At 40.4% G+C, this 16,625-nt stretch overlaps 1 protein-coding gene across 1 annotated transcript in view; it reads left to right on the top strand.

The window, feature by feature from the left end:
- Positions 1–506: 506 nt before the first annotated feature.
- LOC100753685 (extracellular matrix protein FRAS1) overlaps positions 507–16,625 on the top strand; it is a 269,806-nt gene continuing 253,687 nt past the window's right edge. The window contains exon 1 of the mRNA XM_035453056.1: positions 507–821. Coding sequence (XP_035308947.1) covers positions 507–821 — 315 coding nt within the window. The remainder of the gene's footprint in view (positions 822–16,625) is intronic.

Genomic DNA, 16,625 nt, shown 5'->3' on the forward strand with positions numbered 1-16,625 from the left:
ACCTCCACGGGGGTCTTTCAGCATGTGTCTCTTCCAAACGCCTGTCCCATGTCCCAACATAAGTTAACAATAGATTAAAGTAGCTATTCTTCTTACATTTAGTAAAAGTGCACAAACGCAGACTATACCTTACTACCTGCATTTTTTTTTCAGGGTTTGAACATAGTAGTATCTCAATATATGTTCACAATTTATCACCAAATTGGTGACTAGATGGACAATAAGGGAACAATTTCACACATGAGCCGACAGATGTGTGCTTTGGTGAATGTAATAGCTCTTGCGAGCCTTCATTGAAATAGGAAAGAGAAATCGATGAGAAGGGAAAAGGGGATGTAGCTCATCGGACAATAACTCTGATTGTGGATGCTGCCATTCATCAGGAAGCCCGGCAGGTCTGCTTCCTGATCCTGGAGATTTTCCTGTCAGAGGCAATCAGACATAAGCAGTTGCTTTTTGTGTCATGAAGGGGATCTGGAAGCCATGATAGTGAATAATAGGAGCCCATGTCAAGCAGGGGAGTCGGAAGCTACAGAGGAGGAAATGAAATCATAGGCACGAGAGAACTGAGTCTGATGAATAAGGAGACTGTGTCAGAGAAAGGAAACAGCTATGGTAGGAAGGAGGGAGACCACTCGTGGCGGGAACTAATGGAAGCCATTGTGGCTGGATGTGATGGAAATAGTATTCAACACGAGGCTGGAACAGTGGTCACGGGCATGGTAGATCTAGAGGACGGCTTCCATCCTTTAATTGAGAACATGGGGAATCCATTGGCATTTAACACAGTGTATTCAGGGTTCTTCCGAGAAACTGAGCAAGTGGGGTAAAATTAGACAGGTAAGAGGAGGGTTCTGATGAAATCACCAGGGGCAGGGCAGGGCTGGGCAGGGCAGGATGGATGTCTTGTTCTGTGAGGGGGGCCTGGAAGACAGAGATAGAGAGAAGGGAAGGGAGAAATTTTGGAGTTACCTTCAGAAGAGGGGGGTCCTCTGAGAGCAGCTGCTACATATATGCCCAGGTGAGAGCGAGGGAATCGGGACAGAGGGACCAGGGGCACCTGAGAGATTGGTGACAGGAGGGTTTCCTCTGTTTGCCCCACGCCTTGCCTGCTTGCCTTCGTTTATTTTGTTGCCTGTGCAGGCAGTTCTTCAGTGTCTTCCTAATCTATTGCCACTGTCAACACAGTCATTTTCTTGAGAAATTTCACCAGGTACTGTGTCAGGTGATCAACCCCAGTTCAGTAGACAATAGCTATTGTCAGCCATTGTCTCCTTTCAGGAGTGAACCAAAGCAGTTGTGTGCAAATACATGTTTTGTTGAAGAAAATGTGATGACTCTGTCCATTGTGGGTGTGAATCTTCTGTTGTCTAAAAAACTTTATTCTCGAGATACAGGAACAAGGGGGTGGTTACAAAAGTGTGTATTATTTTTAATGATAGCCCATGGCGTTGCTCTAAACCCCACTCTTCTTCAGAGGATGTTGTGACTTTGGGGATTGTGGTAGTTTGAATGTAATTGGCCCCCATAATCCCATAATTCCATAATACTATAATCTTATAGGAAGTGGCATTATTAGGAGGTGTGTCTTTGTTCAGTGGGTGTGGCCTTACTGGAGGAAGTGTGTCACTATGGGGGCGGACTTTGACATTTCTTATACTCATGACACTGCCCATGTGTCAGTTGACTTCCTGTTGCTCGCAAGACGTAGGACACTCAGCTATTTCTCTAGCACCAGGTATGCCTGCGTGATACCATGCTACCTGCCAAGATGGACTGAACCTCTGAGACTGTATCGAGCCACCACAATTAAATGGCCATGGTGTCTCCTCACAACAATAGAAACCCAAACTAAGATAGGGAGTATTTAGAATATGTATGCTGGTATCTGAACTATAGATGAGTTGCTGGTAATTTTTCCAGACATCGTGTTGTTCTTGAGGTAGGTGTTGCAGCACTGAGTGAGTCACCAGAAGTGACTCACCTCCACGTGAGTGTTGCCGGCTGTGTGGTACCTGACTGACCTCGCTCTTGGAATGAGACTAAGTGTTGCTCTAGCATGGCAGTATAGAATCACTACGCCACTGCCATTTTAGTTGTGCTGTCGAAATTACAGTTAGCTGAGGATCCATCAAACCAGCCTTCCATGAGATCTTGAAGCAAATGATGATGTAGCACCTCTCCAAACCCAGAGTCGCTCATTTGTACCTGTGGGAAGTGATGGGATCGAGCGTCTTTGGAGGACGGATGAGAAGCTGATATATAACGATTGCTTGACTCAGAATATTCCGGATTCTGTCTTCTCTCTATGTGATTTTAAGCATGCAAAATGTGAAAATTCCAGGAAAATGATTATTAAAATAAACTCCGTATTTGCCCTTTCGATTCACAAAAATGTGAATTAAAAATTATAACATGCATGACTCTCTATCCGTACAGAAGAAACACTGTGTTTGGGTTCCTTTTCCTAACTGTGGTATTTCAGCCCTGAAAGAATTCAGGAAGTACTTGTAATTACATTCCTTTTCTGGTTTTTCCCTTTATCACTCTAAAGATGGTTTTAATTTTTTTTTTTTTTTGCTATACTTTAAACCACATTCTATTTAATGTCCTTATTAGGAAAGATCAGTTAACACATCCACCAAGTACACACCTAGTTATACATCTGTTATCACCATAAATTGTGTGCTTGCTTAAAAATGAAGTTCTCTCTCATTTAAGGCCATTTCTGACTATTAGCAAGTGAATTAGATTTGAATCTTTACAAGTATGTTTTACTTCATCTCAGAGATCCAAAACATTAGAAAACCAAAACATTAAACTTAAAAAAGTAATCATCTTCGATGAATAATGAGAATATAGCCAGAAGCAATACATCTTCCTGCTTCCTTTCTTTTAAACGTAACAGCAACTCGTTATCAGTAACGTTGATATCAGCCAAGGGGGCTCTCATAAAGTAGATGGGGGGGGGGAAGTCTCAGTGACACTGTACTTACTGTGTGAGCAGAAAGGCCTGACTGCGGTTCTCTAGAACTGTGTACAGTTGGATGCAACAGCTCATCTAATCCTAGCCTTCCTATGCCAAAACTAGAGGTAGAGACAGAATCTCTGGAAGGTTGTGGACCAGATGCTCATCCATGTGGCAGTGGCAAAGATCCTGTCTCAACTAAGATGGAAGGCAAGGACTGATGCCCTGGGTGGTCCCCTGACCTCCGGAGCTCTGTGACATGTATACACACAGAGAGAGACCGCTACACACACATACATGCACTGCACGCGCACACAGACACTGAAACACACTGAGATAGAGATACACAGACACACACATTGAGACACACACACACACAACACATACACAGATATACAAACACAGAGACACACAGAGAGATTTAATGAAAACAAACCAACAAACACTTTCATATGAGCTGTTCTCTGGTGAAATTGATTAGGCATCTAAACAATGAGCTGGATTCACTTGCTATCTGTGGAGGCACCTGTGGGCCTGGAACCATCATCTTTGGAGAGCATGGTGACTCTCCTCTGGGTTTGTTTGAGGTGTCAGGTTGAGTCATTGCCCTGCTGTTCCCAACTTGGAGCATAGCATGTTGATGGGCCTATTTTTACTGCCACTCCATTGACAGTAAATTTCACAATTGATCTTCGCATTGGCAGAAATTAGGTCCTTTTGTTTCCTCTGTAGAAAACAAATTGCTTTGCTGTGTGATAAGCAGGTAGCCAGGCGCTGACACTTTCCTTTTTGGTCTGGAATCAGGTAATGGCGGCCCATCATTCTTGCTGACAGTGGGGATGACAGTATGGTTTGTCCCATATCTTCCAGTACAGCTCAAGGACAGGGAAACTGACTGGAATTTTATCAGCAGGCTCAAGAGCTAGGGGCCTGAGCAGTGTGGATGGGAATAGATAATTAACTTCTGAAGGCTCCTGTCCTATTATCGACACGTCCACTGGAGCCTTTCCTGCCTTCGCTTATCCCTTTGGAGTGTCACAATGGCATTTTTTTTTGTTTTTGGTAGATTCACAGGTTCCTGTCCTTTTTGATGTAGAATGGCTTTGTGAGTCAAATCCAGACTCTGGCTGGTGAGCTGAAGGTGGGTTTTATATTTTTAGACAGTTAGAAAATAAGAGTGGTATTTTGTGACACATGAAAATGGTATGCCAGTGCTCAGGGAAAGGCTGACTGGAGCATAGCCATACAGGTTTATTTACATGCTCCTGTGGCTTTTTCTCTGCCATCCGGACAAAGTTAACATAGTTGATCATTTGCCACAGATATAGCAAATGGCCCACCAAGTCTGGTTGAGACATGTTAGGTAGTTTTTTAAAAAAATGTTGTCTATCACATGTTTAGCCAGGATCTTGTTCTTACCTGTACTGGTAATTTTACTAATATATATATATATATATATATATATATATATATATATATTGTGTGTGTGTGTGTTTGTGTGTTTCAGAAGTCAATTGGAAGAAGTTCTTAAGCACATTTTTCATTTTTTTAAAAAAATTGTATTGAGGGAGCAATTGTATTTTTAAAAAAATTGTATTGAGGGAGCAATCAAATCGATAGGATATTACAGCCAGTTCAGACAGAAAATCATCAAAATGGTGAGACTAGTAATACCCATTGATTTTTATTAGCTCCATCCCCAGCCATATTAGTACAAAGGACTAGGTATCTTTATTAGTGAAAAATCAGAATACAAATTTTATTACAAGGGTTAAAATATTTCTTTACTGTTCTGAAGACTGAACCAAGTGTCTCATGCATGCATGTACTGTCTTCATTCATTCGCTGCAATTTCTTTCCTGCTCTTTCAAAATATCTTTGCTTATTATAAATATGTACACAAAGATAACCTAATGGTAAACAACTTCCTGGCTGATTAATTGATAGTTGAAGTAAAATTATCTGAGGGCTTTTTGAATATGCATTAGGAACTTTGAAAATTTGCATATGTTCTGTATTTATGCAGAACAGATAAATAAGGTGTCATTTAGGAGTTATCAGTTAGCATCAAAGTAAACATTTTAGTATGTTTTGGAAGGGGCCATCATTTCCACTATGCTTTTTAATATATATATATATATATACATATATATATATTTATTTATTTATATTTTTCTTTTTTGCTCAGCTTCATTTCAGTTAATACCTTGCTCACTCTGTTTTCTCACCTGGAAAGTAGTGGTACCTTGTTAAGTTGTCCAGTGTGTGGTGAACAGTGTCGTGCCTGAGAATAATATTCTTCAGAGAGTTGTGAAATGAGCCACTGGGAATGACAAACCCTGCTTTGCAAATGGAGGCTTCCTCTTTCATACATTTGGCAGTCACAGTCACAAGGTCCACAAACCCGCTTTAGTTCATATTAATGGTCAACCATAGAACCCTGGGATAAAGAATGAACTAGTGTATTTTAGATGAAGTCCAGGAAATAAATTATTATATGTGCTTTGTCTTTGATTGCATTCTGTAAGGGTACTGGCCATCTTTTTTTCATCCATGGTACGGCCATGTGGAATTTTCCACGACTATCGAGTGGCTGTGATTTAGCCTACTGTAGGATTAGCCTTTCTTCTGAAAGAACATGGGTGAGCATGGCAGAGGTGTGGAACCTTGCTGTGGTTCAGTGTGGACCCTCCATGGCCCTGAGGCACTGGTTCATTTTGCTCAACTCCTGGAGAGTAATTAGAGTTTCCAAGCCAGAACTCATGAGGAATGGAGTGGAGTCCACTAGAACAATACTGAAGAACTCACCTAGGATTGTGCCCCCAGTCAAATGACTCTCATGGTTGAGTCATTCTAAGTCACCATGTTCCTGCTGTCTGCTGGATGGTCTTCTATTCATTTCACTTGCATGTGTTTCATTTTGCAGATGCTGTGAGCTCATCTGTAAACTCTTTGTCTCCTTTAAAAAATATATAACAAATCCTTAAGCACTCTGCAACATAGCATAAAGTAACTTGTCTGTGATTGTTGACTGCAGAGCAGTGTGGGAGAGGTTGCAGTCCTGGGGCGGGTGTTTGCTTTTACATGTGTATGTTGTGCAAAGTTAATAAGTCCCAGCTAGACTGTGCAGTGAGTGAGTCCCGGGGCAGCAATTTAATTCTCTTGCCATTAGTAAAACAAACAGTAGGTGGGATGGGTGATAAGCTTAAATATCTCATTGCACCATTTACAGTATACATGCCACCTGTGGGTTTTTTGCTGTCTGCCCTTCTGTTGCCCTGGGTTCCCTAATTTGCTTTTCAGTGCCTTTCATCTCATCATTGTTCAAAAGGCACAGCTCTGCAAACCACACAGAGGTATTTCTATTTCCTCTGCATTTTGTTTCATTCATCCAATTGACTGGTACTGTCGGCTAATTGGAGGAGAAATGTAAAATGAAAGCCACATTATTCAGCTGCCAAGTCCCCTCTCTTGGCAGGGAGTGGATGGTGCCAGTAATTGTACCAGAAGTGCAGTTGCTCTGGGTTCTAGCTCTGGATTTAACAACAGAGGCCTGGGGGAGTCATCCTCAGAGAAACTGGATACCTGCTTCACTTCAGTGGCTTCCTGGAAAACAGGGAGGCTCACAGTAAATTCAGTCATGCATTCTTGTGTTGTTGGAGAACAACCTGTGTGCATTTTGCTGACTGTGGAAGTAGATTGCTTGGTCTGAGTACTTATTCAATATGTCATTCTCATGAGAACTGGCAGTTAATTTCCTCTTGGTACATAACAGGGGTTGGAGGTGTGTGTGTGTAGGGGGGGGGTCAGGCTGGGAATGACAGATCCTATGGTCCTGGCATGCTAAGCTCACATACCAATTGTGGTCCATGTTAGCATGCTCTTGGGAACATTTCTGATAGAAGACAGAAGCCCATTTTGTAGACTAGTGCCTCTTGAGGGGAGGGGGATTTGTCTGGAAAGAGTTGAGTAGCTTACTAGAAAATAGAGGAGAGTCAGTATATATAATTAGTTGGTCATTAAAGCTGATTATCTGTTTTTGACCCCAACCGCCTTCCCTGTTTTCTTTCAGCTTTAATTTATGAATCAACCAACAGTGGTAACAATAGTCGGAGGTGAGCCATGTCAGGTTAGTCAGTGGGAAACCAAAGTACAGGCACTTGTATCATTCCATTTGGGGTGAATGAGCCCAAATGGATGCTTAACATTTAGAGTCTTCAACAGCACACCTCACATTGTATATTGATGAGTGTGATTTTGAATTGCACATCCAGGGTGAAAGCAGTGTGTGATGTGGTGCTGTGCGTGCATGCTCCATGCAAGGGTGTACAGCCCTCTGAGAAGCAGGTCATTAGGAGTGAGGAGCACATGTGAAATGTGCAGACAGATGTGAGGACCGTCTGTGACCTCGGCTCTCCCTGTGGGCACTGGACATTATGCTAAGAGGTCTCAATGTGTTAGTTAAATATTCATCTAATTTGCCTTTTCCTGGTAAGTGCCAGTATATGGAACTTCAGTTTTTGTTTGCCGTGTTGCTAGACATATTATGCATCACACAAGATGTTCACTGTGCTTTGTCTTATGTAGTCATTATCCATTATATCTATGCATGTATGTAACTTGCAATTATCTAAGTTCTTTCCTATTTTATCATTTCCATCTAGATCAGAGGTTTTCAACCTTCCTAACACTGCAGCCCTTTAATACAGTTTCTCATGTTGTAGTGACCCCCAACCACAAAATTATTTTCGTTGACACTTCATAACTGTAATTTTGGTATTGTTATGAATTGTGATATTAATATCTGATATGTGACACCCTCCCCTGAGCAGGGATCACAACTCACAGGTTGAGATCCACTGATCTAGTCTCCTCTCTAAGAATTGCCATTAGTGCTTTTTTTTCCCAGTTTGCAGGGTTTGCAGGGAACAAATTCTCACAGGACAATATAGGTTTTGTTTATTATTTGAAATGTCTTTATTTCACAGTTGTTTTGAAGGATATTTTTAACTGATTCCCCAAAATTTTCCTTTGACCTTCACATGGTCATTTGTAGTCATTTTGTAATTATTGACCCAATTGTGGTCAATTTGGGCACATGCGTGCTCATAGATATAAATCTACACACACCTAAAACAAATAAGTAATGTAAAGAAATAAAATTATGTCTCTGATGTTTTTACCTATTAAAGTTTTATCTTACAACTTTGACCATCTTTTTTGAAGTTAGTTTTCACTTTTTTGGATGATAATTCCCTTGTCCCTTACAGCTTTTAATATTGTTTTCTTTGCTCTTGGTTTTTAAAGTGGTCTTACTCTGCTAAAATACAAAGCGTTATTTTTCTTTCTGTTTGGTAGTCATAGCACTTTGTTTTTGGCATTCATGGCTTTTAGTTTTAGAAAGTTCTTGGCCCCATTTCTGCAATTTGTTTTTCTGCTTGTGTTCTGTTTTCTTGTCTTTAGAAGTGGATTGCTCATATGATAAACTTTGTAACATGTTCCACAAGTCTCAAACGATCTTGACTTTTCCTGCCCTTTTTGTTCTTTGTGCATCAGGTTGGATATTTCCTATTGACTTATATTCCCATTTGTCTTTAGTGATAGCAGGTATTCCACCAAACAATATTATTTATTTGTTGGAACTTTTGTATTGTTCCATTATATTGTGTCTATAGGAGGCTGGAGAGATGGCTCAGGGGATAAGAGCACATACTGTTCTTGCAGAGGACCTGAGGTCAGTTCCCAGTACTCTTGCCAGGTGGCGTAGAACCTCCTGTAACTCTGTCTCTAAGGGATTCTACACCCATTCCTAGACTTCACATTTACATGTGTGTTTGTCCATACATGCTGACACACACTCACACAATTTACAACTTAAAAAAAAAAACTGTCCATTTGAAAAAATGCTTATTGATTCTGGTTATCTGATGAAACATTTAATAGACAAAATATGTATATATCATCTTTAATTATTTTCACAAATTTTCTAACAGCGTAGAATACAATTTTGTCTTGACCAGATGAGAGCTACATTTTTGCTAATTTGGTTTACTACTATTTGATAAGTAGCTTGTGTTTGCGTTTATGTTGTAGGACATTTGAAAGTGATGTAGCAAGGGGACATTTTTTTCTTTGAGGATGAATGTCTTGCTTATTATTTGACATCTAGAATTTATCATCCATGTTCACTGAATGTCTGTTCAGTGAACAGAATACATGATAATTATCATGTAATCCAGAACAGCATAGCACCTGTTCAGAAGCCTTGCTTTACATGGAGATAAGGGTAGGTTATTGTGAGGGAGCCTTAGACTTGGGGTGCCTGCCAGCCCTAAAGATAGACTTAGTGGGTTGTTTGTGGCCTGGCTGAATCTGAATGTAGTACGAGCTCACTGGATAGTCAGGTCAGCTGGGGCTGCTGCAGTGAGCTAGGTAGAGGAAAAGCCAGGGAGGGGTTGAGGATGCATGGAAGAGCTTCAGAAGATGTAACAGATCTGTGGCATGCTGGGACATAGCAGCATCAGCTCAACATTCAGTCAGAGTCGGAGGGGCTTCTCTAGAGCAAAGATCTTAACTGAGCCGTAAGTGTAGAAGGTGAGATCTCAAACAGGACAGATTGAAATTGGCTACAGCAGTGGCAAAGCTTCTGAAGGACAGCAATGAAATGCTGTTGCCTGTAGATTCGGCTTTTCAGCAACTAAATCACAAGGTAGCCATTCTTTATTTTTAGGAACATCTATCCATCCATCCTTCAATGCACCCATGAACTCATTCAAAAACATTAAGTGCCTGCTGTGTTTTATCCCTGTGGGGATATGAAGCGGCCTGAATAGAAAGAAATTGTCCTTATTCTTGGGAAGGGAGAGAGACAACTAAAAACCTAATTATAAAATGAATGATAAGAATCTAGTAGAGAAGGAACACAAAAAAATTAAATAATTTTAATATGGAAGATAATGGTATATAGCTACAGTTTAATTTCATTCGCAAACATTTTGAATGTTTAATTTCCCTCCCTCCCCACATTTGCCTTAGGAATATGAAATGAAGTCTTTGGAAGTTGAATTGATAGAGAAAAAAAGTAATTACAAGCTTCAAGCTGTAGTGGAATCTCCCAACATCTGGATTGAAGTGGAAATAGGAGGCTGACTTTCTAGTCATAATGGAATTTTTGCTGTGGTTAGCATCTCCAGAAATGTATGAAAGTTATTTTGTCATTGGAGGGCTCTCTGGTCAGACATCCTCTGTATGTTTGTGCTAGAACAAACAGAAAGCTTGGCACAAGGAACAGAAGCTGTTGATGCAAACCTGGTTTTGGTTGCTTGAGAATTTAGAATGAGGACATATTATTTGGATACTTTATATTCTGTATTTTTAAAGATACCCTATTTTTTTCAGTCTGTTCTCCAGAAGCAGAACTTAGGAGTAGAATATTGTTTAAACACTTAGGCCACAAGAAATTCTCTTCCTGTTATATTGGGTACTTCAGATGCTGGGTGAGAGTGATCTACAGCACATGTGGAGATACCATGATCATGTGATTGTGCTTTTGGAATTTGAGTTAAGTCGTAGCTGATGCTGGTTACGTGCTTCCACTGGGCAAGCCCCTCTGCCAAGAACATTAGCTCGTTTCACCCTCACTATGACTTGAGTGAGTCTTATCTTTACAGCCTTCGAAACAATTGACCCAGAAAAACTGGAAGATTTGTCCAAAGTCCTGAAGCTGGGAAGTTGAATGGGCTTTTGAACCTGATGTTCCCTACTCTACCATTGGGCACTGCTACTCAAGCCAAGGCAGGGTAACCTGTAGAGCAACTCGTGTGTATAGGGATGTGTGCTGGGAACACAAGCTTAGCATCTCTAGTGTCATGTGGACACAGTGTCAGCTCACATGCAGGTAACTAACTTCCCTTAGAAATAGAACTCAACCTCTCTGAGCCTCAGTGTCCCCTTCTGAAAAATGAAGATTCTTTTTTTTTTTTAAAAAAAAACAAAAACAAAAACAAAAAACAGAACATCATGTTAAAACGTTTTTAAAATGAATACAGTATCTGGGACTACTTAGAGGATGCCCTCTTCCTCCATTGTTTTTTTCCTTGGGCCAAACAAAACTGGCAAGAGTTGGTCTGCTTCTGTAGAAGAGGAAGGGGCTTTGTTAACATGATAGAGGCAGGGGCAGGGACTATCTGCTTTGTTAAGAAGGCATGAGGAAGTTGTACTTAGTGTCTGGAGTCTGTGTGGAAGTTAAACATCACAGTCCCTTCATCTTTTCTAAAGGCAGGCAATATTGACCTAGGGAACCTCCCCTTGTTGGTCTCTTAAAGTCAGCGAGTGTAAGTGAAGAGTGATTGATGGTGTTTCTAGACTACAGAAGAGGGGCAAATGGATGGCTTGAGTCTCAGATCTAGCCTGCATATAATTCCTGCATCCTTTCCACAGCTGATTGCTTCATTTGCAAATTGAGGGTCTTGATGCTTTGCCCACATATGCCACACTAATGTCTCTTAGAGTTAGCTTGTTCTCTGTCCTTGTTAGACCCCTGCCTCCACCCTTGGTACAGTGCTGTTCCATGCCATCTGTGTAGGAACATGATGTTAACTGGCTATGCTCTTTGGGGTCTCTTGAAGACTGTATTTTCAGTTACATACAGCAGCTATCTTTTCATCTGTGTTTCTTGCTGTTCTTTCTGCATCCTGGCTCAGTCTTGCACTGAATGACTTTGAGTTTGTCATTCTAAGACAGCTAGGCAATAGGCCCCTCATCCCAAAATGCTGAAATGGGAGTGTTTGGGTCCTTCATGTATAAAACAAGATACTTTGTAAACAGGTATGATTTGGAGCAAACCTTGGAAATAGGTTTTAAACAGGAAGTGGCTCACCATCTCGTTTTCTGTAGTATTAACTTGTATTTATTCCTCTTGAATGGAGAATCTAATACCTTTTCTTGACAATAACTGCCCTCGTCTCCTTTCTCCTTGGGGCTGAGCGAGGAGCTTTCCATGAACTTTAAAATGAAACCAAATGAAAAAGGCATTGTTTATCTAAGCTGTCTGTGGAAGGGCACTTGGGAGAAGAATTGAACTCTAAAATAACCTTATGAAAGTTATTGATTTGTTTCTTTATGGTTCCCTGACAAACAAGGACCATTATTTCTGTGCCTGAACTGGAGCTGGGTCAAAGAACCCTCTTTTATGGATTATTTTTCCTGAAAACCAGACTTGCCAAGGAAATGAACTTTTGGAAATGAAGATGTGAACCCAGGTTGAATGGTGCCTTTCTTTCATTGCTTTGAAGGACATATAGGGAGTGCAGTTAATTTTTAAATTTGTACTGAGTACAACAAGGTTTGTACATAGCTTAGGAGAGTAAGATGAATTGCCCACTGTTATGTATTCAGTAAGTGATTTTATCTAAGTGCCGATACTTTTAGTTCAACTGCACATTCCAGGGTCTACTTCGGGCTAGCATTGGTAGGGAAAAAAAAGAATACATGGATGCACAAGTGTGTATGTATGTGTGTGCACGTACACATGCGTGCAAGTACGCACGCACACACGTATGCACGCATACATACCCCCCACACACACACACACTTGCTCCTCCACCTTATATTTTAGGAGTAGCTTTGCTTGAATGATCACATAGATTATGTGATTTATTGTTGAAGAAATACAAATACAAATAAAATAAAGAAAGACGTAAAAGAAGAAAAATCACTGAGTACCCACACCAAGGAACGAATTGCCTGTGATCATTGGTTTTATTTATAAGTATGCTTCCTTTCCATGCTTGTAAATACATTTTACTACTAAACAATCACATCCTATATTCTGTTTTGTAACTTGAAAGCACAGCTTTTAGAGAGCTTTATTCCCTTTTGTGTTTCATTAAAAAATGAGATGAATTAATCAATCATGAAAGTGGGCTTATTTACTATTCATATGAAAGAAAATTTATGTTGACAGTTGATATACTGATCTTTAGAATGCTTTAAATAATTCACCTTCCCAAATTTGAGTACTAATGAGGGATATATTCATTATTTATTTTTTGCACTAATCAAATGTTCAATAAATACTTAACAAGTAAATAAATTACATATGATTTTTTTTTACCCCCAAGTGTGAAGGATCAGTCCAGCATAGGTTTCTGCATGTGCTAGCAAGTTTCCTACCCCTGAGCTGTATCTCTAACCCATTAACACTTTTTAAAGTAACACGGCTGTAAAATATTTGGAGATAGAGATATCTTATCTGCAGGAACATGTTATCCACCTATTACTAAAAGCATTGGCACTCTTTGAACACTTATTTTCCCCTGCTGTTTAGGTTTGTCATAATATAGTTCTCTTGTCTGTAGTCTAGTGAAAAGCTGAGGAAGGTTTCTCTTGTGGTTCATGTCAGAGTTGAAGAGGGGATTATAAAGTGACGTAATTGCAGTAGTAACATGGAAAAATCTGTAAAAGTTTCTTTACAATGTTATTTCTATGGGTTTTATGGCTTTATCCAAAGTTGGAAGCTGCCGAGGACTTCCTGCATCCCTACCTTCATAAAGCAATTTTATGGGACCATAGAAATTGATTCGTAAAGTTTTAGGACTGAAAAAATATATGGCTATCTAACCAGACCTTGGGAAAGGCTTATTTTATTTAAAATTACCCATAAATTATTTACGTCCATGAGGACATTAATACAAGGAAGTACTTTGACAGGTCTAGTGCTTAGATGAAGAAATATTTTCTTCAAGCACAGTTAGGTACCAGTGAAGTGACAGTCAACCCTGTCGGGACTTAGGAGTGCCTTAGTTAAATGTTGTTTTCCGGGAGCACTCCCACCCAAGGTAGAACGTTTGGATTCCGATGGATAATCTCATGAGGGCACTCAGTTACTTAGGCTTATTTACTACCTCAACCAATTTTCAAGAATTGGGCTGCTTGATAGGGGTCTGCAAAGACAAAGATGATTTTTGAGATTTCCCTTTGGGAAGGATGTATTCTGCTGGACAGAAAGCTAAGGGGAGTCAGGAAGGTTTTCTAGCTCTAGAGAAATCTCACCTTTGGATTAATGTAAAGAGAAGTTGCGGTTTTGTGAATGAACGTGAAATCTTAGTGTGTTCTAGAAAGGGCCTGTTTAGGTTCAGCCAGCAAAGTCCCGTGATGACGCTATTATGGACTGTGAGCAAGCTGGATTCACTGTGAAAATAGATGAGCATGGAGAAAAACATGGAATCTGCTGTAGAGCGAAGGCAGATGACTGCTTAGCCCCTCACTCAGTGTGAAGTGGCTCACACTGCTATGGCCTTTCACAGACTGAGTTAAAGGAGGATGGGCTCACGCTAGTGTAGCAGAGTTTCCCACTCATCTAGGAACTCACAAGAACCTCCACACTAGCACTAGAAACTATTCAGAAATCAGATGTCTTTTAGTGAGCTGTGGGCAGTGGTAAATGCAGAGACATGAACTGTGGATCCATCCCATTGTTCTAACATGAAGGAAGAAAACGTTTTTCAGCTTGTTCTCTGTTGTACCGGGGATCCAGTTGTGAACATAGGGGCAGATTTGGTCACCTTCTATCTGTGTTCCTATGAATTGTGTTCCTAGTGACTTCATCTGTTGTAGCTCACTTTTTATTCTGAGACATTCTCATGGGGCCCCTGAAACATGGTCTGCATGCTCTAACAGTTGAGTGTTATACCCGTCAAAGAGCACAGGGGCAGACGGTAGCTGCTGAGAGAATGTATTCTCTGCTTAACTTGATAGCCTTGTGAACATGCCTGGTATTTGTTCAGTAGCTGCTAACAAAGAGCATTCTAAAAGGAAAGCAATAGCAGCAACAAAACTTCACCCCAGTGGTCTCCCCCAGGGCAAAACACACCAGTTTGCCGTCCAATGCCAAAATAGTCAGCCCTGAATAGGCACATATTAGTAATAGTCTATTGTCTGAGCAGGCTATATTTGGGAATATATATATGCATGCAATAAGAATTAATGGAAGAAGAGGCTGTAAATCTGAAAGAGATTGGGAAAGGTATATGGTAGGGCATAGAGGGAGGAAAGGAAGAGTGAAATGTTGTAATTGTTTTTTATATTCTTTTTAAATTTTTATTTTAATTAGATTATTTTACATGTCAATCCCATTAATTGTTTTATAATCTTAAAAATAAAAGCAAAACCAAACCAAACCACATGAAAACCAATAGATGTCTGGGAGTTTGCTTTTACCATCTACCTAGGCATCTCTCAGTTCAGAACGAGCCGTGGCTGACGTAAAGTGTAACATCGGGAGACCTGCCCTACCATTGCTAGCACTGTATTTAATTATTCCCCTGGTTCTTGAAACAAAAAGAAGCAAACAAATAGAAACCACCACTAAAGGCAAGAACAAACCCTTACACCTCCAGATTCATGCTTGCCTTCTGCTGCAGTGTTCGTAGTCCTCTGAATGCTAGAATGCCAGTCACGGACTAGTTCTATATTTAGCCTTTAATTGTGTAGAACAGAGATGAGAAGATGGAAAAGCCCAACCTTGCTTGTGGGACCATACTCATCTGGGAGAAGGAGCCTCTCAGAGATAGGTGCTGAATACCTATGACATAGGCATTCAGAGAAAAGAATATTAATAGTCTCTTGGTAAGCATCAAATATACTTCATACATCATCTCATGTGGTCCTCACAGCAACTTTATTTATTTCATTTTTGCAGCTCTATTTTGTAGATAAGGAATCTGGGACATAGGCACTTCACCAAAGGACAGATGCATAGTTAACAGGGGTGACCTTAGCTTTGAATGCAGGCATCTGTTTCAGAGCCAAGCACCCATGTTGCCTAAGAACTTCATGAACTTGGGCAAGTGGATTGATGTCCCTTAACTCTCTCCTCATCTGTAAAAAGGAGAAAAGGGGAATGATAGTGGTAGTTCCAGCCTCGCAGACTTTGGGCTGGTTCAGCACAGTGCTAGGACTCTGAATTACTTCCTGTGGCCTTCCAGGACTAAGATACCTGTTGGGGAATCAACCACAGCTTCCCAGCCCTGTGGGATTAGCACTTCTTCCCTTCCTTTCTTCTCTTTTTCCTTTCCCTTTGGAGATAGGGTCTTACTGTGTAACCCAGGATGTGATGCTCCTGCTTCCATCTTTAAGGTGCTAGGATTACAGGAATGTGCCGCCATGCTCAGAATCTACACGTATATATACATGAGTGAGTGCTCAAGTATGTATGTATGTATGTATATATGTGTATATATATACATATATATATGTATATATATATATAGTTTGTGGTTTTGTTAGAGACAATGTCTCATGTAGCTTAGGATAGTCTTGAATTTGATACATAGCTGAGGCTGGCCATGAACTTCCTGTCTTCCTATCTTTATTTCCCAAGTGCTAGGCTTGCAACTCTGTGCATCTATGCCTGATGCATAGTTTGTATTTGCTATTGTTTTGGTTGTGATCCTATCCTTTAATGGCTGAGCCATCTGTCCAGCCCCAGTTTGTATTTCTTGAGTGACTTTGGAGAGGCCCTCATGTATAAAGCATATTCCCTAACCTAAGAGATTATGAGTTTAGCCTTGAACTGAAAGTGCTTGCCTGGGGATATTGTGCTCATCCAGTATAATTCCACACATGTTGCTTTATTTGTCATAATTTTCTAGAAGTA

Source organism: Cricetulus griseus (assembly GCF_003668045.3).
Source record: "Cricetulus griseus strain 17A/GY chromosome 1 unlocalized genomic scaffold, alternate assembly CriGri-PICRH-1.0 chr1_1, whole genome shotgun sequence".
Classification (NCBI taxonomy): domain Eukaryota; kingdom Metazoa; phylum Chordata; class Mammalia; order Rodentia; family Cricetidae; genus Cricetulus; species Cricetulus griseus.